Source organism: Typha angustifolia, chromosome 8 (genome assembly GCF_048772165.1).
Source record: "Typha angustifolia cultivar Huaian chromosome 8, ASM4877216v1, whole genome shotgun sequence".
NCBI classification, from domain to species: Eukaryota; Viridiplantae; Streptophyta; class Magnoliopsida; order Poales; family Typhaceae; genus Typha; species Typha angustifolia.
The window spans coordinates 16,466,956-16,489,095 of NC_133246.1; the positions used below are offsets into that span (position 1 = coordinate 16,466,956).

The following is a 22,140-nucleotide window of genomic DNA, read 5'->3' on the forward strand; positions in this document are numbered from 1 at the left end:
TATATATATATATATATATATATATATATATATATATAGGCACTTGATGCCTAAGTCTTCTTTATTTATTAATTATTATAAATTATATCCAAACATCTCTTTCTTTAGAAATATGTGTAAATATCGATGGCATATATCTTTAAATTAATGGACGTTTTCCTTCCATCAGTGAGGGAGTAATCAAATTATCACACCCCTTTTTGCATAATTTTATTTATTTAAATTAACTTTTTTACAAATAACATCTTATATTTTATATTCACATTCTAGTATTTTATAATCCGACTTTTTTTTTATATCATTTTTATTTAGCACCTACTTCACCTGAGGGATGATGAAAAAAGAAAAGAAAAGAAAATATATAAGTAATTTAAATATTTAAAAATTATTCAATATTTTACAATAAAATATTTTTTTTTATTAAAACCGTCCAAATTAAATCGGAGCGTTAAAAAACCATAAGAAAATAAAAAGAAAAGACGGAATATATGCAATCTTTAAAAACGAAATATAAATACAAAATAAATAAAATATAAATTTTATTTGTTCAAAGATAAAATGCAACTATAGTCTATTGTAGTAATCACTAAAACCATGTAAACTACCAGCATAATGCTTGTTGGAAAATATAAACGATTAAAAGAAAATAGAGATGTAGCAGCAATTCCTCACTTAGAAGGGAAAGCGGCCTCTTATCTTATCCTCATCGATAGTGAAATTAAAGGTGCCAAGGAAGTAAAAAATAGATGTTCCATTGACAGCGGTATATAAAAACCTATTCATTAAATTGAAAATGGCAGAATGCTATTTCCGGACTAGCACAGGCATAGACTAAAACTAAACAAAATATCGTCAAAATTTCCAGTTCTTCAAAAGACAGCAAAATCAAACGCTGCTTCATCAAAGAAAAGCCCTGGTTTCACTGAACAGAAAAACATCTTCATGCGCTCTCGGTCACAGGGAACTCGAAAACCACATCTTTCCCGCAGAGCCTGCGGTAGACTCCTGTGAATGTTTCCAACTTGTATTCAGTATTGTTGCGCTCCTTTGGGTCCAAAAATATCTGTTGCAGTGGTAAAAGGTAAGGCATATTATGTCAGTCCAATATTTACTCAACAGTCACGAATATGCTTCTTATGGATTAATATTAAGTGCAAGACAAGACAAATTAGTAACTTGAATGTGACACCAAGATATCTTCAAAGATACAATTTTCCATAAAGAAACTCTGAAGAATATATGTTAGGAGCCCACAAGGCTAACTTGAATTTTGTCATTAAAATATCACTACAAGATCTGCAGAAATCACATCATAAAAGCTCTATGGTAAACGAACTGGGTGAGAAACAGAGAAGAAGGTTGCGAAGACTGTTCTCCATAGACAAATGGCTTGCATGTGGAAGTTTCATACTTCCTAGATGCGAAGAGATGAAGCACTGAATTCCCATGTATTTATCATTTCTATTTTAATAGATATCATAGATCCATAGAGAAATGCTATTACAGGTCTCACTGGTGAAAAGCAACCACATGCTGATGTTATACTGATGATGAACTTTAGACATTCAGAATAGATGGGCTACCCAAGGCATAAATAGGAGATGAGATGCAATACTCATACCAGAGCTGTAAGTAACACAATCACAGTAGAAGAGCTAACCTTGATGATCTTTGATCCATCCAGATGATATCTTACACGCTTTCCAACAATCTCTGCAGGATAAACAACATCCTCCAATATGCCATCATGAACCGCAGTGAGAGTGCGGCTTCGAGGGCGCACAACAGCCGAACCTTTCTTAGGTGGCCTCAATATCCTCCGAGTGGAAATGAGAATCACATCCTGAAAAGGGAGGCAAACATAAACAGTAGTAGAGATCAGCTATTTATGTATTTTGCCAGTGTGTATTTGAATCAGCATAACTATAAAGGGCGCCCAGGAAAACAAAATACTAGCAAGTTGCGACCTATTCAAATATTTTAGGTCATTAAATTTGTATTTAGATATAATGTAAATGTCCCAGTTCCATGAAATAGTTAGCTATGCATTCGAAGTATCAAGAAATACCAAAAAAGCACAACTTCATAATCTGACTGCTTCTAAAGGTTCAACATCAATGTAGCATGTTTAAATATGCAGATCTACTATCTGGTAGAGTTCAATTGCAAGACAAAGATCCAAAACATTTACCCAACAGGACATTTATCAGGCTACTATCATGAAAGACAATTACTGATCTGCCTTAGGTAATCTAGAGATAGATACTGTGAAAGACGATATGTTGATAAAACACTTATGTGTCCAAAGAAAAATACAATCTAAATGAGTTTCAACCACCCTTATGAATTGCAGATTATACCTAACTTGAAGCTTCATGCTAGAGTTCCAATAACAGCAACTTCATTCGGTTATCATTGATTCTGCTTATAAGTGTGCAAAATATGAAAGGTAGACTAGACTTACCTTCCCACTGAACTTCTTCTCCAGCTCCCTCACAAGCCTTACATGAATCTTTCTAAAGGCCTTCCGAAGCCTGTAGGGAAAATGAACAACAACAGCCTTCCTGTTGCCAGCTACATCCATTTGACTGCACCAAATGAAAAGAAGTCATATATTACAAGGTGAGTATTCATATTAAACTGCAAACAGAAGAAATGAGACATCCGAAGACACTCTTACATTGCCGAGTTGATGTAAAGGTCCTTTAAATCACTCTTTATCTCTTGGTTACCATTCTCCAAATCAAAGAATGCCTACGGAATAAACTATTAGACTCCAACAATTAAATCTAGGGGAACCTAGAGACCAGGTCAGGTGCTGGAAGAAAACCTGAGCAACAGTCTCCTCAAATTCAGTTGGCTCAAGGCCCTTATCCTTCTGGATTTTCTTCCTTGCAGTAAACATTCTGGTTGGTTTACGAGTCAAACCTAATTAGGTGACAGAGAGAACTTAGTAAAAGAAAATGAGAATGACATAAAAGAATAGTACCTCAAAAGATTTGAACAAAAACAAGTTGAAACAAATTGATTAAAAGGATTAATTTGAGAACCATCAAACAAAATCAATAAGAAATACTGAACCAATACAAATGTGAAGAGCAGATTAGCAAAAATGATAACATTTACTGAGGAAATTATCATGAAAGTTCACAGTAATAAAAGAACTAGCAACCAAACAAGTTTCCTCGGTCCAAAAGCTGATTCTCTCATCATACTTTATTTTCAAACATGGCCATTACATTGTTACTTGTTGATATAAAATACCACCGTAGGGAAAAAAAAAGCATAACTATGATCCTCACTAGCAAACGAAAAGAATGCACCATAAACGTTCTGTTTCCATGAATTATATTCCGGTAATACAAAACATTAAAAAATTACAGGTGCTTAAAATTTGATCAAAATGTATAAACGGAAATCTCTCCAACAATTAATGCGACAACAATAGTTAGTAACAGGAAGGGAAAAAAAAAAGATTTTTTCCGTCATTATACCAATATGTAATAATCCCATAACATTTCTATGGACAACAATCTTTCGAATCCAAACAATAAACGAAATTTAGATTCAAAAACAAAACATACAGGTAGCAAAAGACACTGCAAATCTAAAAACTAATACAACAAGAGATAGATTCATGCTAAACATTGATGCCAAACAAAAGGAGGAAACCAAAGGATGCAAGAAATTTCAGTTGATACACTAACCCTAGATCTGGGGATGGAGTTACCTTGGGAGCAAGAGGGTGCAAATGAGCGCGAGGGGACGACGACGAAGATAGCACCGCCGCCTAGGGTTTGCTACCTTCGAGCCAAAACCTCTGTTTTATCTTAGGGTTTTCGCTGGAATACCGCTTTTACCCCTGTTGAACGGATACCCCTGACTTTAAGATTAGGACATTATTACTGGACGGTGAGATGCGAATTCGAATTGGAAAAGGATTGGATTGGCGCCCGTCTGAACCGGCTGGCTTAGTCATAGCGTCGAAATTGATTGAAATAGGCGTTAATCAAATCACTTTGCTTTATATTTTTCCTTCAGAACTAGTTCGTTGTGAATTAATTGACAAAACTTTTCATCGAAATAGGCTTAATCGAATCAATTTGCTTTATTTTTTCTTCAAAACAAGTTCATTGTGCTTTAATTGACAAGTGTCCTACGATCGTATAATAGTTAATTGACAAAACATTTCCTTTATTATTTTATGCACTCCTTTTGTTTTCCTTTTAATTCCAATCGATCTCCATACAAATTACAATTTCCTTGGGCCACTTCTGCATGTAATGGTACATCCAGGGGTGTCAAACACCTTATAAACCTAGCCGATGACCAATAATATGTAACACAAATGATAGATATAGATTGATTGGTACTACCCTATGACAAGAGGTCATGGGGTCGAGCCCTAGTTTGAGCATATGGAAATTGCTATTTGTTTGTACCTGAGTTTAATGAATTGATTTGGCTAAGTAGTACCACTCAGGCTTAGAGTGGTGGAGTAACTTAGAAGATCATGTGGCTTGTTTAATAAAATGATTGGCCTAATTGTCTAGCTAATTATCTCACATGCTCGCTTTGAGGTCTAGGTAGCTTTATATATAAGGAGAATTGACTCTTTATCTAATCTGTTTAATTTATGGGCCTTGAAATAATTAAAAAATTAAATATTATCTAGATACATATGAATCTTAATTGAGTTTAACCTTACTTATATTTTTTTTTATCATTGACTCATAATCATAGTCTTTTTTTTATATATATTTACGAAGTGTGTCTGGTCCATAGAAAGTGACAAGAAAAATAATTAATTAAAAAAATTTATCTACTTTTAATATTTAATTATAAAAGATAAATAAAAAAATAACTTTCTTACCTATCAAAAATTGATATACTTTTTCTTTTTAACTTCTATTTTTGAGAATTAAAGTTAATCCGTATTATTACTCTCGTTAAAAAAGAAAAAGAAAAAGAAAAAGAAAAATACGGTGGGCCCGCAGCAGGGTCTGGTTTCCTTATTGGTCGTGGGCGCGTTATCGACAGGACCATAGCACGTCTGCCTCTCGCTCTCTCTTCTACGCTCTTTTTCCGGGCGGGCGAGAAGAGAAGGGAAAGGCGGTTTTGACCTCCGAATAGGTTCGATCGAGCGACGAATCGATAGCGTGGTAGCAGAAGAAAGAGATGGATCAGATATTGAATAAGGTGGGATCCTACTGGTTCAGTCAGAAGGCCAACAAGGAGATCTCCTCCGTCGGCGATGACATTAATGTAAGCTCGTGGGATTCTTCGTTGTTCTTTTCCATTGGAATCCGCATCATTCGTCATTTTCTCGGATTAGATCTCTTAATATCTTAGCATTCAAGGCTGGCAATGGTATAAATCGATTGTTACAGGAGAAAGGGGTGGAATGACGTTTGAGTTTGGAATTTTGGGATTTAGGGTTTGATCGTAAAAATTGCATCTGATTCTTGTTATCCTAGTTTCATTGTGAGTTGGTTTTGCTATTCTGCTAACAAAGTTCTCAGATTCTTGTATTCACTTGATGTGCTTTTTCCCCACCACATGAACAATTTACTCGGTGACTTTTAGAGCTTGAACATGTATTGCTTGCCACGATATTTTCTATTCACGTGGCATCTCGTTTCCTCTCTGAAATCAATTTTTGCGTTAGTCAGATGTCACAAACACTCTTAGGATTGTTCAGAATTATTGGATAACGTACACGATTGAAATGCACTTGTCAGAATGGTAGTCTTTTTGCATGTGTTAGTTTGCATAAAGAAAGTAATCAATATTCCTTTTTCTTGTACTAATGCCAGCTTTTGCATTATGAATTCAGTCACTCTCTACCAGCATTGAAGGGGGAGCAAAATGGTTTGTCAACAAAATCAAAGGTAAATTGTCTTTCCATGGACTTTCTCCTTTGGTATTATTTAGTGGGATTATTTATCTTCTTTTTGGATTTGCTTGAAATAATTTACTTTTCAGTGCTAAAAATGCTTTGTATTTAAGAGTATCCTAAACCGAGCAAAAAATCCCAATATCCTTGTGTTAGGCAAAGCAGAGTTATACACCACAGGCCTCCACTTTGGATAGCCTTTATTCTTGTTACGTTGCTTCACCTACTTCTTAATTCTGTTATTCTATTTTTTATATTATATCTGACCTGTAGGGTTTTTCTAGTCTTTTGTATGTACTTATTTCTGGACATACTTAAACTGCCTATTAATCAATGCCACTGGCGGATGCTGTGGAAAAGACTGTAGAAAAGCTTATGTTAAAAGAATGACACAATATCTATGAATGGCAAAAGAGGCTAAGCCTTCTTTATGATGCAAACGGTAATATCCTCAACTCATGTGTCCTGTTTAACAAAAAGCAGCTTCATCACCCAAGAGGGTGATGATTTCATGTTGTTCTACAGGACTTGTCCATACAAGCATTACTTTCTTCTGCTATATTGTATTGCAGATCAAAGTTTTTGTCAAGGTTAATGTATTTGTTGGTTCATTCTTCTGCTACATTGTATTGCAGATCAAAGTTTTTGTCAAGGCTAATGTATTTGTCGGTTCATTCTTCTTCTGCTACATTGTATTGCAGATCAAAGTTTTTCTCAAGGCTGATGTATTTGTTGGTTCATTAATTGTTTTGGTTTAATCATTTTCTCTTTATTTCTACTATCATCACATGAGGAACTCACATCATAATGCAATGCACCTTCCAGTAATTTGTGCTTTGTATTCTATACAATTAATCTTACAATGCAGGTAGGGAGTGTACACTGTAGCCATTTTGAAAGGTTCATACAATCATATTTTCTTTTTTGCTTGATTCCTGCCATCCCTGGTGGGTGGTTAGCAATTGAATAACGTCATTGTTCATATACTGGAGCTGATCAGCTTGGATTGCTGTGTTGGTGTAGTGGGCACATGCCTTGTGCCAGGACTAAAGAGACTCCCTATCAAGATCCACACCAACTGTGCCATTTTATTTCCAATATGAAATAGGTTGTCCTAAAATATCTGAGTATAGCTCTTTAAAAATGTCATTTCTCTAAAGATCTCTGGTTGCTGTTTCAGACCTATTTCTCAGCGACGTAGATATTAGTTAAACTTCAAGATATGAGGTTATTCAACTTTCTGCTGATCCTGTATCTGTTGCCTGATAACAGCAATACAGCATCAAGAAGTGAACTTTCATTTGAAGCAGAGGTTTATAATTACTTGTACCTGAAATCATACTAATTTGTCTTATTGATATATAATACCTCTATATTGAGATTTTTAATTATCAAATTTCAGACCATGGTTAATTTTACACACCTCTGGATTTTTTTTTTTTTTTTCAATCCCAGGAAAGATGCAGAAACCGTTACCTGATCTATTGCGGGAGTATGACTTGCCGGCGGGCCTTTTCCCACGAGACGCCACCAATTATGAGTTCAACGAAGAAACAGGGAAACTTATTGTGTACATACCCTCTGTTTGCGAGGTAGGTTACAAGGATTCCTCAGTACTGCGGTTCTTCACCACCGTGACTGGATATCTAGAGAAGGGAAAACTTGCTGATATTGAAGGCATAAAGACCAAGGTCTTGGTTTGGTCAAAAGTTACTTGCGTCAAGACAGAAGGATCAAAGGTCCACTTTTCTACTGGGATGAAGAAAACCAGGAGCCGAGATGCATATGAGGTCCTCAGAGATGGTATCGGCATTGAGAAGTTCTAGGGTTTTACTAGGATGTTGTGTCAAAATCACAACTGGCCATCTTAATTATCCATGTCAAGTTTGTGAATACCAGTTTCGTCCTTGAGATCTACATTCATTACTTGTTAAGAAGCTTTTTAACTTAAATGTTGGTTATAATAGCGTGCAGCTTGTATCAGAAGAATTTGATAACCGAGTCCTGATGACTCTAGCAAGTGAAATTTGTGCTAGTTCTATATTCAGTTTACTCGATGTGCATTAAAAATAATTCTGTACTCTTTTCCTAATTTTCCAATGTCTGGCTCTACTCTGTAGATACTGTGGTCCTGGTTTTGAATCATCCATAAGCTTCAATCTTTCTTACAAAATATCACAGCATTTATATAATCAGTGGACCTTCAAAGAAAATTATATATTTTCACCCACTATATACACCAATATCGAGCAGATGCCTTCAAAATAACATGTACAGCTCGATGATACACCAACCTTGGGCATGAATATTCATGCTGAACGATTTATTCAACAAGATTTGGCCCCTATTTAATATTATTTGGATTTATTATCTGATAAGAAGAAATAATACAAGTAAAACAATATTCTCCAAGTAGATGCCGACCTGCTCCACATTGGCTGCGTTTGGCGCAGCAGCAGCAGCAGCAAACTGCTTCTTTTGATTGAACCAGAAGGCACATTGGTGGGTTTGGAATCACATCTACAAGGAGAGAAGAAGAGAGTAACATAGCTTCTGCAAGAAGTCTCAGGTCACTTTCTTATCATTCAGCCTTTGGAAAAAGGTCTTGGATGCTTCATAGGTGGACCAACAAATGGCAGCAGCTGGAGCATGGAACAGCATCCTGGGCTTCCACCCCCTCATTAGTCCACCATATCCATCACGCTTTATAATGGCTGGCATAACCTCTCTGATAGAGCTGCTAGAAAATCTGTCACAGCCACATACACCCTGCAAAAATTATAGAGTGCCCATAGAAGTTTAGAAAAAATAAAATTAAAGGAAAGGAAATTGAAATTCATTTGCACTACACAAACAATCAGAAGATATTTCAGGCATACGAGTGGAGCATAGCTCAAATATACTTGCGTCGACATGGCTAACAAACACAAAATAAAGGGGAAAAAAATCCTAACAGGATGACTCCAATATCTAGTTGGATGTGGAATGTATACAAGTATTCCAATTAGAGGGGAGTCTCTTCACTGATAACTGAAAATTTTTGGTGTTTCAGTTTTTGCTCCACATAATGAATATAGAAGCACAACTTTCTTTTCAAATCAATAGGTCAACTATATGTTCCTAGAAGCATAACTTCAGTACTTGAGCTACTTAAAAAAGTATTCCACAACTAAGATCTTGAACAATAACAAGAAAACACCTAATTCGACAGGCCTATTTCAAGCACTTATATGTTAAACAACAATATACAGGTGTCAGACTTTTTCAGAAACTACAATATGAAAAGGGATTTTAAAAATCATCCAAGTATTTGTCATGTAGATGATAGATCATTTAAATTGAATTTATTATCGAAGTATTTCTGAAGATCTTAGATATCAAGGGGAAAAGACAAACTTTTAGTGTCACCAGCTATTGTCGCTTGGATCACAAATATAATATCAATCCTTGAAGAGAATAGTCTTCCAATTCCTTTACATACGCACTCCTTAAAGTTCATCTAAGAATACTTAAGTGATTCCATAGATCAATGTCAGGGATCACTCACATGTTTAGACAACAGCACTATCATTCAGCAACATTAATTGATGCATAGAGACAAGATAAGAAAACGAATAAAAATCCAAATTTTAAATGAGCGAACCGATAAAACTACTGAAAACCTTTACCTGGCATTGCAACTGGGTCTTAGCGACATCAAGCGGGGTGGTCACTGCAGCCGCCAACGCACCGGCGGCAGCCCCTGCCGTCGCATGCACCACGAGCCTCTCATCATCCACACTATCCGGTGATATCTTCACCAACCCTCTCTTCACCGCCTCATATGTCGCGAAATGCACCGCCGTGAACGGCGCATTCATCAGCACAGTGGTCCTATACGAAGCATAGAGCGCCCCAAACCCCTCCTCCCTAACTACTCTCCCGATGCAATCAACCACTCCATTGTAAGGACTATTCCTAAGTTGCAACCGCTGCTTCACAGTGTCCATGGGCGTGAACACGGCGTCACTCGCCACGGTGGCGACCACCCCGGAGGCGGCGTGAACGGCCGGGTTGTTAGTGTTTCCGCCGGAGAGGAACTCCTTGGAGATCTCATAAACGGAGAAGTAGACGGCGTGGGCAGGGCCCGCACCAAGCCCCATAGCTCCGAGTCCTCGGTAGAGGCCGAGGAACCCCTCCGCGCGGAGGACGCCAGCGAGGGAGAATTGGCACCGCCCGGCTCCGACGCCAGCTTGGATGCGGGTCTTGACGGTGTCAACAGGGAACATAGCGGTGTGTTCGACGACGCCAGCGACGGAGCCGGCAGCCATGTATTGCCAGAAGGGGAGGCCATCATGGGCGGTAACGACGAGATCGCTGGCGACAGCTGCGGCGGGGAGGAGGTCAGTTGGCGGAGTGCGGTACTTTGGGGACGCATCGGCCATGGTTGAGACGGTAAGTTTCGAGGTATGGTATTAAGGTTAGAGTTCGAGGGGATAAGAAGAGGAGGAGTTGTCGCCATGTAATAATTTAGGGAGGGATTTGGAACAAAGAGTCACATCGGAGACTGAGAGGCAAGGCATCTTAGAGTGGTGGTGGATGGTGTTTTCTATCTATATCTCTATCTCTATCTCTCTATAGATTTCTCTTTCTATATTTAGCTTTTGGGTTTGTTTGTTTGTTTTTGGGCTTTGGCTGGCTTCGACTAGTGACGATTTGGTCTCTTATTACTTATATCGTTGTTGTTGCGTCTGCGGAGCAAAGAGAGAACGGGAAGGAGATGCCCGTTGCCGCTTAAGATTTGGTTGGAATCTTCTTTCTTGTGGCAGGGAAAGGCGGTTAGGAGGAAAAGGATTCTCTACGTGCCAAGATGCACGTAGTAGTATCCTCCGTGCTATAACGATACTGAATCTTATGCCTGTCAGAGCCTGCCACGTACAGAAAACCCCTCGTTCTCTTTCTTCTTTTTATTACATTTCACATATAACCCATATAGTTTCTTCTGTGGAGGAAATTTAGAACGTTAAGTTTTCTTATTAATATAACAATGGAATCAGTTTATTAATTCTTTGTGGACCTTGATCGCTAATCTTTGCTAATGCACTGACCACAGTGCAGTAGCATATCTAATATTCTCACTAAATCCATCACTCCCTGTATTCCTTCAGCTATGTATCTACCGTTGTCTTCCACACGTTGCTATGGAACAAAGAAGACTTTGTTATGAGAGGTCGCATTCCTCTCCTTTCTTCCTTCAATATGCACGGCATAATTTTGTAAGTGAATGGATGGTGTGATCTCCATTAGAGGGAGTAGCTCTCACGTCTCCTCTATTCATCCTAACCTATCACATCTTTTGTTTTGATCATTGTCCTCTTTGTCCATTTCATGAATGACGACATCGTTCACTAGTCACGTCCTCTTCCACCTCCTATCTAAGATCACTGAACTCTCTCTCTCTCTCTCTCTCTCTATATTTTTTAAATATATCTTTATAAGTTTCACATTAATTGTTTATGTCTTGTAATGGCAAAAGCAACGAGAATGTCCACAATGTCCAAGCCCTATTTTATCCATGCTTTAAGAAAGTTGACGAAATTTTATCCATCCTACCTTCCACAACTCCATGCTACTATCGTCTCATTCTACCATAACACCTATGCGATAGAGGAGATATTAATTCTGTATATCTTATAGCTTTTACAAATTGGAATAACTGAAGTGATAAATTTTTTGAAAAAGAATACGAGGTGCTGATTATTCTGAGAATAATGATACAGATACAGGAATTATTCGTACACAATCTATAAACCCGTATCCCTCTCATCTTTTTCTTTTTATTTTACAGAAATAGATTACAGGATGACAATAACATCAATTGCCTTCAGAGAGTCAATATAAATGTTGGAGACTTTTCGAGTTCCTGGCAACTTCCATCAGGTCCACACACTTGAATGATAAACTTGAGAGCCGTAACTTCGTTAGGAACATCTAAGTCAGATACATACAAGGCTTCAACTCTGGCAACTCCAAGATAACTTCTGCTGATAATATCTTCTGTATCAGGAGCTACTATTTGCTTTTCGACATAGATATTGTACTTCACAAAAGCTATTGTATATTCCGCCTTTAGCTGCCAGACAAGTTTAAGACTAACACTTTTAGTGCCATGGGAACCTTGAGCCCATAAAATGTGCTGACCTTCAGTGAACCATGCATTCGCTGGAGGGAACTTCATGTCCTGCTCAGAAGTTCGTATACATATATGACCAAGTGATGCACAGTAGGGTGAATATTCATCTGTAACCTTTGGTTGCTCAAAGGTTGTGCTTTTCACCACTGCTGGTCTGGTTATGCCATTCGTCCTCTTCAAGATACAAATAATACTAATGCCAGTTAGTGTATGATCATTCAATTGGAAACTAGCTTTGTAAAGAACCCATGATTTATCAGCCAAAACTTCTGCCTTACTCTTTTCAGCTTGAATGATTGTGTTATATTTATTTTCCAACTCCTTACCAAAGGATAACAATTGAGCATCATTTGCAATAAGAGCATGTGTTTTGTCAGCAGTTTCAGTTAACAATTCAAGACACAATCCTAGGACAGAATCTCCATCTGCTTTTACCTGCATGGGCATAGAAGAACATGTTATATTGTCTCTGTTTGAAGAATTTTATATGCAAAGAATTCAATTTGCTGAATGGAACTTCACCTAAGCATGAAAGGCAAAAGATATGAAAGACCGACAATAGTAGTTCTCGAGGTGTACCACAAATGGACACAGCCAGGTTAAACCTTTTACCAAGCTTTAACATGAAGTTTATAGTCCAAATCTATACATTAAAAAAAGAAACTCTCTACATATATAAATTAGGAAGGAGTCAAATGACTTAGGAGTGTAGATGGAACGACTAACATTCCTTTGCCTAGTAAGCACATCATACAATGGGGCATCTAAATAGATGACAAGTATTGTTCACTTGATCCATAGCTTCTAGAATACCCAAGAAATGTTAAACTTAACTGGATATGTCCCATCCATGCGTCAAACAAATGGTTTCTCGCAATATTCTAATGGTCAAAAACAGAATCTTCTTGACTTATGCTTGGTGAAACTAAATTATTTGCATTTTGGCATGCAAGTAAAGCTTTGTGAAAGGTATGGATATGGACTAGATGTTTGATTAATTGCCCTTCAGGAACATTGTAATTATAGTTTAGCCAGCACGGAGGCTCGACTTGTGAATTGTGCAAATAGAGGGCTTGAATCACCTTCTTGCTACAATCTGGAGTATATATTTAATTATAAATTATCCTGAAAAACTAAGAACTGTAACATAAACCTTTTGACATATGAGTAGAAAAACTAAGTTGCACTTCTATGGGAAGATCAATGACAATAATAAGTGATGATTGCTCGCCAATCTTGATAACAATTCTGATTCATGCAAAGTTATTACATAATGTTCCTCTGCAGATATACGACATTTACCTATGCATCAAATTATCCCAGATGAAGTTTAATTATTACGACAGAATGCAATAAACTTGAGAATATGGATATGCCTCTGAAAGATGTGATTTTCCGACTGCATTACAAACTTGTTATAACTTATAATATGTCCTTCGTGTTTGGATAATTAAATTGTGTACATCTACATATCTGTTTCTTTGGTCCATACAGTGATGCTTTTGACTTTGAATAAAAAATGATTCAATATTGGAGAAGTATAACAAGTCAATTCCACTGTCAAACTGAATCTTTATCATCTTCTTGTATTATCAGGTGGCTCCAACTAAATTATTCTAGTTAGACAAATATATTAATTAAAATCTTCTAAAAAAACGGGACGATGCTTACAGAGTACAAAATGTGCACAGGTGTGTTTTCTAAAGGAAGTCTTCCATTAAAAAGCCGTGTTGAGAAAGAAGCGTCATGCCGAAGACTTCCTTTGACTGTGATGCTTCCCCCTCCACTATATGGTGTGTCTTTGAAACTGCCAATTGCAATGCATAGTTTAGTTAAAAGCATCATGAAGCTGAACTAAAGCAGGCATATGTTTGCCAGTTTTAGATCTTGAGCATTCAGTACAGGGTCAGAAACTCAGAACAAATCAAAGATCATTCTTTAAAACTCAAGGAATAATTCACTATAAGGCACAGCCAACTAGACAATGACTTACTTGATGAAAATTTCCATACCCGTGCGAATACTATCAGTGGAATAATCAAGGACAGGCTGTGACAAAAAGTTCATGAGAAGATAAGAAGCCTTTCGATAAGGAATAAAACACTAGCTTAATCAGTAGTAGAGAAAAGGATAACATGATAAGAAGATATATAGTAACACTATTATATGATAATCTTCTCTTTAAATGAGAAACGGGAGACATGTAAATTCTTAATGAATTCCTATTTTTCAAGCACACCAAGAAAATAAAAAGAATTGCATGCTCGGCGACCTATATCTGAACAGAAGAAATCCACCATATTTTCAATTAATTATAAACATTTGAATGACAGAAAGTTGTCATATGATGGCAACACAATTCCAATTGAGATCTGCATACCTGAAAACCTTGACAAGAGATGTTGCACCATGGGTCATCAGCTACTTTTAATCCTTCAACTGAAAGGTGATAACCATGGCCCTGGACCCGATAAAATGAACAAATAGAAGGACTATGCATTAGATGAAGAAATGCTGTAAATAATTGAAATATTCCATAAAGAAAAACTGAAATATTAATCGTTAAGAGTAGATAAAGGAAATTGCTTAAGAAACATTAGGAGAAATATCATTGATTAGCTATCTATAACATCTAAACAGCTATCCATCTGGTTGTTTCTATAAACAAAGACAAGTGAGAAAAAGATTAGGAGACACTTGCAAAAAAAACTCTAATATCGAATCTAAAAGATGAAAGTACAACTAGATTTAACGATAAGAAAGTAAAATGAATGCATTATTTGTGATTTAGCAATTAAAACACTATATCTAAATTAAATGCACACGGAATTATCTTCATAACATCCATAACTAGCTCATTCTATTCAGGCATCCTCACTAAGTATATGACTTCATCAGAAAAATGTTAAACACCCTGATTTGTTAGTCTATCAAATAAAGTTGTCCGATTAAGGGATGTATGTATAGGTTCAGAAACTATAAGCACATTTGTCAGAATATTTCATTAAAAAAAAATCTTGTCAAGTTGAATATACAACAGCATATGTCAAAACTTGGAGCATTAAAGAGAACAAGAAAAACAAAAATGTCACCTGATCAAAGTTAGAGTAGAAGGGCAATAGTTTTGGATAGCTTTGTAGTATTCCCCATGATTGCTCAACAAGACCCCACCAACTGCACAATTCAAATCAAGGGCTTTGAAGATGCAAGTATTCACTCTACAGAGAGACTTGATAAAAATGTAAGCACAGAATAGAAATCCTATACAGATGTTGCCCAAGAATTCTGTCTCAAACAAAGTTTAGATAGTAGCCCTAGTCACTGATTTCTCTGTAAAACTATAAATTCCATGAAGATTGATCAGTAATTGGACAGAGAGTTCGCTATAGGACACCTATCATATTTGAAGATTATATTGATGCAGAAAGCACACACAATAATTAAGTGGATATAGTGTTTTGAATTAAACAAAAAAGGAGGGGAAATAACAAGCCAGTTTTCGACTTGGTTTATGCAGATAAGAGACCTATTGTGATATTGCTGACTCACCACCTGATCTTTGATTCTTTTCCAGCTTTCAGTGTAATAGGTCGGACTTTGGGCTTTGTTTTTGACCCCTATATTGCAAGGTTCCAAAATTTAGTATCGGTATCGGTATCGGCATCGGCAGTCCGAAAAAACGATACGTATTAGCCGTCTGTATCGGATCAGACTATTTTAATTAAATAAAATTCTAAATTTTATTTAAAAACATTGAGAAAGTTCTAAAAATTTAGAAAAAATTATAAGAAAATAATAATTACTTATATATAAAGCCTAAAAATCTTTTTTAGGCTCTCTTTCTCTCTCTCTGCGCAGCAGGCCTGCTGCAGGTGCAAGCTGTTGCTGCATCAGCAGCAGCATGGCCCAGATCGGGATCTACCAAAACTAGAATCTATGCTATATTGCTTGCCCACATCTCTTTGAGTCCATCGAATATGAGACACTTTATCCAACAGTTATTTTGACTATCAATTGATATTTTCATTGACTTAAAGTGAGTAATGTAATTAGTAATCACTTTTTTCTCAAGTTTTTAAAATTTCTAAAATTAATATTGATTTCTCAAAATTTTATACTAAAGAATATGATAGTTTGGCAATTAGAGTACCATCGTTAGGGAAGTCATTCAAAGACTCCAGGAAAAAACAACCTCGGAGGGAAGGACAACAAAACTTAGATGTATTAAGATAGTCATTGCAAGAAACTCAAGAAAATAAGATCGTCTGTTAAGTAAGCTTCATCCTAGTTTTACTGATCTATCAAATTTCCATGTCCAAATGAAATCAGATCGAAATCATGCTAAACTTATTTGGAGAAATTAATGAGATTTTATAAGTAATAACTCTAAATAAAAAAGAATAAATAAAAAATCAAGTCAACATCCCAAAAGAATAAATCTGAAATTAGTTACAAATTGTTTGCATTTCTGATAAAACTAACACAACAAAGTTCAGGACATGCATAGAAGTTGCTTATAAACAGATGATCCTATCTTCACAAGTCAACATTAAGCTACAAGAAGTCAAGTACATTACCGAGTTTGGGAAGACTGAAAATCAGCTCCTTGCTTTGTTTCATATACCCATCCAGGAGCAAATATGGCTGCTGAAACATCATCCTCCTTCAGTAAATGGAGGGCTGCATCTGTCTGGCAGAAATGAAATGGAGAAGAGATGATCCAGATATCAAATGAGTTATGTTCAACTTGTTGTATAGCTACCAAGAAGCTAGCCCCAACAATCACAAACACATGAAATCAACTTTGGTAACCAGTTCAATAGGGAAATTGGCTATAAAAGTAATCAAAATGAACAACACAATACGCTTCCAATGTTAGTGTCTCAGACATCCTGCTACAACTTCGCATTAAGGAAATTCAATGAATCAGTGAAACATTGCTGCAAGAACATTTTATAAAGGACTATTGCCCCCTCCCCCCAAGTTCTGTAGCTTGTACCAGAAATTCTCACCTGCATTTTGGGAACCGTTAGCTGCATGTTTTCCAAAATCGACCAATCCCAAGTTGGATCAGCCGATCCATCCCTAGTTCCCGACTATATCTCTCCAACTGTTTTCTTTTTAAATTTAATTTTTTTATCTTCATCTCTCACACACTCTGTTTCCACCTTTGACACTTCACCGAACTTATTTAGTGAGCCCTTCCAGCTACTCCGTGCTTTGACAAACTCAAATGAGTTCTTTTTTTCCCCTCATTTTCTTATTGCTGCAAAAATAAATGAAAAGAGAGATATTTTTATCTCAATTCCGCAGCAGTAATTTACGATTGTAAAATCACCAAATTTAGCTCAAAGTTTTTAGCTCAAATTTAGCAGTAATTTTTATTTTTTTTATTTTTTTTTCTAAATTTTTAGAATTTTTTATATATTTTAAAATAATATTTAAAATTTTATATAATTAAAAAATAATCCGATCCAATAAAATGATCCAATACAATTGATACAACAGACAAATATCATTTTTTCTAACGGTCGATCCTAACCCTAATACTGAGTTTTAAAATCTTGGTCTGCTGTATAATCCTACTCCTACCTTTAATGTTGGTACTTGAATAGAATAATTAACTACAGCAATATGTCAAACTATTCCTACACTGTCAGGATTCAATCACTTTTTGTGTAAGAAAAGTACACAGCAAACCATCAAGAAACCTTCATTATTTGACCTACATTCCATTGCCCACCACCAAAGGTGTTTCTGCCAAAAACATCAATCCCCATGTACACATCAAACTTCCGTTCACCAGCAACAGCAGCTGAAACTTTTGGGTAATTTTCCTACAAAATCAAATTATTCAATTTAGAGGAGAAAAGAAAGGTATTATTGGCATGAAAGAAAAAACTGCTACTAACCTTCCAGGTGTAATTGACAAAAATACCATCACATAAATCAAAAAAAGGCTTGTTCCTGTCATTCAGTTGATCTTGCCAGTTAAGTTTACCATCAATAGTCACGGCATCATACCTGCAGGACAAAAACAATGGAATAAAGTATTAATGGACAAAGGAAGCAGAATACTGTCGATTAGACAGCCATTTCAGTTTTGATAGTTACGAAACAAAATAATTTATCTGATCTTTCACCAGATGACCAACGATCCAGGGACAGAGGAGTGCATGGTCTGCGATAGATGGTGTACAAACTCTTTCAAGTTACCAATTAGCTGAATGCCCAGTTTAACTTCCACATTGATCTGAAACACATTAAAGGACATAACGTAAGATAATTTAAGAACAATTCCTACGATTTTCTTTCCAGAACCGGAAGCTGGATTAGACTAACTTCCAGCAGTTAAACCTCTAAATAGTTTGGTCGCATCTCGGCTCTAAGTTAATGTGTGCTCAAAGTCTAATCTTATCGATCTTAAAGTTCAAAGTTTCGCAAGACAGGACAAAATTCAGTCTTTTTTTCCACGTCGGCAGATTAAAAGTATATAATAACACCAGAAGAAATTACCAGCCAACCATCAAAACCCAAAGCAAAAGCCAATTCTGCCAACCTCTCAGCATACATTCTAGCAGAATCCTTCGTCGAAAGCAATGTCTCGCAAGCTACCTTTCCTTCATCCCATTCTGTAATAAATGTTCCCAAAACCTTCATACCATGCACACGCAATCAATACGACAGAAAATAAGAAAACTTTGAATCTTTCAAGTTGCAACGTATCAAGGCAAGTTAGGTATAGGTACTCCTTGACCTCACAAAATCGATAGAACTCAAGAACACAGCCAAGAACGTACCTTTACTCCATGAGTGTGCGCGGCATTGACCCAGCCCGGCGGCGGCAGGGTGACCAAATAATGCGAGAAGTAAACGAACACATCGATGAGATGCCAATGCCAAATGGCATAAGCATCGGGATTCGTCCCTCCTTGAACCCAGACATCATCTCGGTACCCGCCCATCATGTCATGGCACACAAGAAGCCTCGGCCGCGAAGGGGGCTCAACGGCATCAGATGGTAGTGGGACCGAGGACCTATTGAAGGGGAAGTGGAAGGAATCGAAGTAGGATCTAGATTCTAAGGTTTGGAGATCGGTGATGGGGTAGGAGATGGGAATCGATGGCTTTGATGGGTCGAAGGGGGGTTCCCATGGCCTTCGGTCTTCTTCTTGGTTGGAATTGGGTTGGTTCTCAGTGGACATCGGAGGGAGGAGGAAGGAGATGAAGCGGAGGAGAGGATCAATGAGGAGGGATTTGATGGATTTTAGGGTTCTTCTGGGATTTTGGAAGGGGGAGGGGAGAACGATGGACATGAAGGGAGTTGACCTCGAGTATCGTCAATGGTTGGAGAAATTAGTTTTGATTATTTGTTTATAAACTATCCATTTCATTTCTCTAATTGTAAGGGCATTTGGTCTAGTGGTATGATTCTCGCTTAGGGTGCGAGAGGTCCCGAGTTCAATTCTCGGAATGCCCCTTTATTTTATTTTTTATGTTTTTAAGGCCCAAGCCCAAAGCTATGCTTTCTACTTTCTTCTCTGTACTAAACTCTCTCTCTCTCTCTCTCTCTCTCTCTCTCTCTCTCTCTCTCTCTCTCTCTATTTTCTTAATCCAGAATAAACCCTTACTAAAGACAACTCAATCAAAATTAAATAATTTAAAAATCGCTAATAGGTGATCATCTTCGTGTCGATTCGAACTTAACTCTGTCCGTATCCAACGGGAATAAGACACTACCCATATCCACCATTAAATTCCATTAACCAATCTCTCTCCGCCCTCCTTCTGTGTCTCTAAAGACCAACAACGAGATCATGCAAACAGAGAGAGTGCCCCTCTAATAAAGTACTGCAACATGAATAAGACGTGGCATAGCCATCACCTTCTATCATGTCTACAGCACGTGGGGCACATGACTGTGCAAAGAACTCCTCCTCCTGGCTGCGACACGTGTAGCATCAAACTGATAAGTCGCACAGGAATCACCCAAATCTATCTCTTTCAATATATATATATATATATATATATATATATATATATATATATATAAGTTGAATCAAGGATTAGGGAATCCTAAGTTGGTGTAGATAAGCTTCACATAAGAGAGGACATGTACATGTCTCTCTTCACTTCTCTTCTCTTCTCTTCTCTTCTCTACTCTTCTCCGCCAACTACCACCATACCCATGTGTCCTCTAATCCACAACTACCACCATACCCATGTGAAGGTGAAGACAACTATTGGAAGATTGAAGTTAAGAGAATCATCACATGGTATGGTAGCTAGTAGTGTGTGTGCAGTAAGTTGAAAATTTTCCTAACTTGCATGATTGGTTAATTGTTTGTTGTCGCAAATATGAGAAGGGAATTAACAACCATGCGTCGATCTAAATTAAATTCATCCAAATGGAAGAGTACAAGACTATGTCCAAAGTGACTCTCTCTTGAGAGGCTCTTGAGCCACATTGCTAGGGGAGGCAAAGGACATCATGGCAGTGAGGTTGTTGTTATGCATAAGGTCGTGATATGACTTGTGATCCCCATGATCGTCGCCCTCCAGTATTTGCTGAGCGTGATGGTGAGCAGACACTGAGTCTGAGGGAGGCTCCTGCTGCTGCATCTGGATGCAAAGGATCTCAGCCTGGGCCACTGCAAGTTGCATCTGCAGCTGAGACACCTGGCTCTCTAAGTAAGAGATGGCCCCCACGCAGCCGTACACCGGGTCCCTCATCCTCGCGTTCGCCTCGTAGACGAGACTACTCACGGCATCAGCTCTCTGGTTCACCGGCAGCTCCTACCATTGATGCAAAATAAAATTTAAAAAAAAACATCAAGCAAGAGAACAATGCCAACTAATAATCTTTCGTAATAAAAACTACTACTGCCGAGAGTACGTGGTAGGTAGGTAGCTATATATATATATATATAGAGAGAGAGAGAGAGAGAGAGAGAGAGAGAGAGAGAGGTGCTGCACCTGCAACATCTTGCTAACATTGCTAGCGCCGAAGACCTTGTGAACGATGGCGAACTTGTGGGGGTCGTCGGAAGGGAAGAAGGGGGCAAAGATGCAGTCTTTGGTGCATCGCCTGCGAAGTAGCTTGCAGGAGGCGCATGGTGAGTTACCACCCATGTCCTATAATTAAGTGGACGCGAGGGAGCTAGAAAGGAGAAAGGTGCACTGGGAATAAGCTAAAGTCTAACTAAGGGTTGCTATACTTCGCAAGCAGGACTTGAAGATAGATGAGGACGGCATTAGCTATTTATATTTGAGACTCCAACTTGCAAGTAACAAAGCTTAGCACTGACAACTACGACACTGGCATATATATATATATATATATATATATATATAGTAGTCGCTAATAAGGTATAAGATAGGAACGACTACTTCCATTGCCAAGGAAATTAAAATAAAATTCACCATTACGAATCTCACTTGCAACTAAAGCAATTTGAGTACTCAACACACTTCAAGTTAACCTGGTGCCTGTGTCTACAAAAAAAAAAATTACTGCCAAAATACAACAAGTCTGTAAAGAAAATTTTACTATTATTCTCACAGGATTGTTTAGATCTACCTTAATACATTGAGAAAACTTTATAGATGATTCTCAAGCCCATTAAATTCCAGACTATTTTCTTTTCACCGACATGTGTACCAAAGTGTACTGATCCCAGAAGAGCATTTATTAGGCAAATAATATGTAATTAAATTAACAACAAGCTACGCAAATAGAATCTCTTTGTTTTGTTTACTACCACCATCATGTGCACTGCACGAGGTTAAGAGTATGCATGAAGAAAAGAACCTAATAAGAGGAGGCCCATGCATGCTTCTTCTTCTAGTCACTGACAAGTGGCAGAGGGCTGTATTGTTAACGATTGTTAGGTTTAAATAACGAGGTTTAAGGTTGGTGAATAGTTGATTTGGGCTAAGTTTATAAGAAAAGACAACGAGGAGTCTTCTAAATTTTTAAAATATATTTTATTTTTGTCACCCCATGAGAATGGTTAGCTTTGTCGTGTTGTGACTCCCATGCATGTTGTCACTTTGACCAAGTCTTAGAGAT

The 22,140-nt window shown here is 37.3% G+C and overlaps 5 protein-coding genes and 1 non-coding gene across 6 annotated transcripts; 2 read left to right on the forward strand and 4 right to left on the reverse strand.

Moving 5' to 3' along the window:
* Nucleotides 1–754: 754 nt before the first annotated feature.
* Nucleotides 755–3,853, reverse strand: LOC140765162 (small ribosomal subunit protein eS7). Its single transcript, XM_073104107.1, has 6 exons — nt 3,731–3,853; nt 2,831–2,928; nt 2,681–2,754; nt 2,465–2,588; nt 1,661–1,843; nt 755–1,063 (listed from the first exon to the last, which is right to left on the reverse strand). The coding sequence occupies exons 2-6, from the start codon at nt 2,903–2,905 to the stop codon at nt 941–943; spliced, it is 579 nt and encodes a 192-aa protein (XP_072960208.1). The 5' UTR covers nt 2,906–2,928; nt 3,731–3,853; the 3' UTR covers nt 755–940.
* A 1,197-nt stretch (nt 3,854–5,050) lies between these two features.
* Nucleotides 5,051–7,948, forward strand: LOC140764909 (uncharacterized protein At5g01610-like). Its single transcript, XM_073103757.1, has 3 exons — nt 5,051–5,265; nt 5,837–5,891; nt 7,352–7,948. Exons 1-3 carry the CDS (start codon nt 5,179–5,181, stop codon nt 7,720–7,722), a joined length of 513 nt encoding a protein of 170 aa, XP_072959858.1. The 5' UTR covers nt 5,051–5,178; the 3' UTR covers nt 7,723–7,948.
* Nucleotides 7,949–8,092: 144 nt separating this feature from the next.
* On the reverse strand, nt 8,093–10,500 carry LOC140764908 (uncharacterized). Its single transcript, XM_073103756.1, has 2 exons — nt 9,565–10,500; nt 8,093–8,665 (listed from the first exon to the last, which is right to left on the reverse strand). The coding sequence occupies exons 1-2, from the start codon at nt 10,318–10,320 to the stop codon at nt 8,462–8,464; spliced, it is 960 nt and encodes a 319-aa protein (XP_072959857.1). The 5' UTR covers nt 10,321–10,500; the 3' UTR covers nt 8,093–8,461.
* A 1,074-nt stretch (nt 10,501–11,574) lies between these two features.
* LOC140764882 (cytosolic endo-beta-N-acetylglucosaminidase 1) lies at nt 11,575–19,402 on the reverse strand. The gene is made up of 11 exons (XM_073103706.1): nt 18,869–19,402; nt 18,585–18,722; nt 18,212–18,321; nt 17,981–18,092; nt 17,798–17,905; nt 16,646–16,758; nt 15,161–15,242; nt 14,449–14,529; nt 14,062–14,117; nt 13,740–13,875; nt 11,575–12,503 (listed from the first exon to the last, which is right to left on the reverse strand). The coding sequence occupies exons 1-11, from the start codon at nt 19,382–19,384 to the stop codon at nt 11,760–11,762; spliced, it is 2,196 nt and encodes a 731-aa protein (XP_072959807.1). The 5' UTR covers nt 19,385–19,402; the 3' UTR covers nt 11,575–11,759.
* A 74-nt stretch (nt 19,403–19,476) lies between these two features.
* Nucleotides 19,477–19,548, forward strand: TRNAP-AGG (transfer RNA proline (anticodon AGG)). The gene has a single exon. It is a non-coding gene; the product is annotated as a tRNA-Pro (tRNA).
* A 908-nt stretch (nt 19,549–20,456) lies between these two features.
* LOC140765696 (LOB domain-containing protein 12-like) lies at nt 20,457–21,333 on the reverse strand. The gene is made up of 2 exons (XM_073104900.1): nt 21,045–21,333; nt 20,457–20,864 (listed from the first exon to the last, which is right to left on the reverse strand). Exons 1-2 carry the CDS (start codon nt 21,198–21,200, stop codon nt 20,493–20,495), a joined length of 528 nt encoding a protein of 175 aa, XP_072961001.1. The 5' UTR covers nt 21,201–21,333; the 3' UTR covers nt 20,457–20,492.
* Between the last annotated feature and the right edge of the window lie 807 nt (nt 21,334–22,140).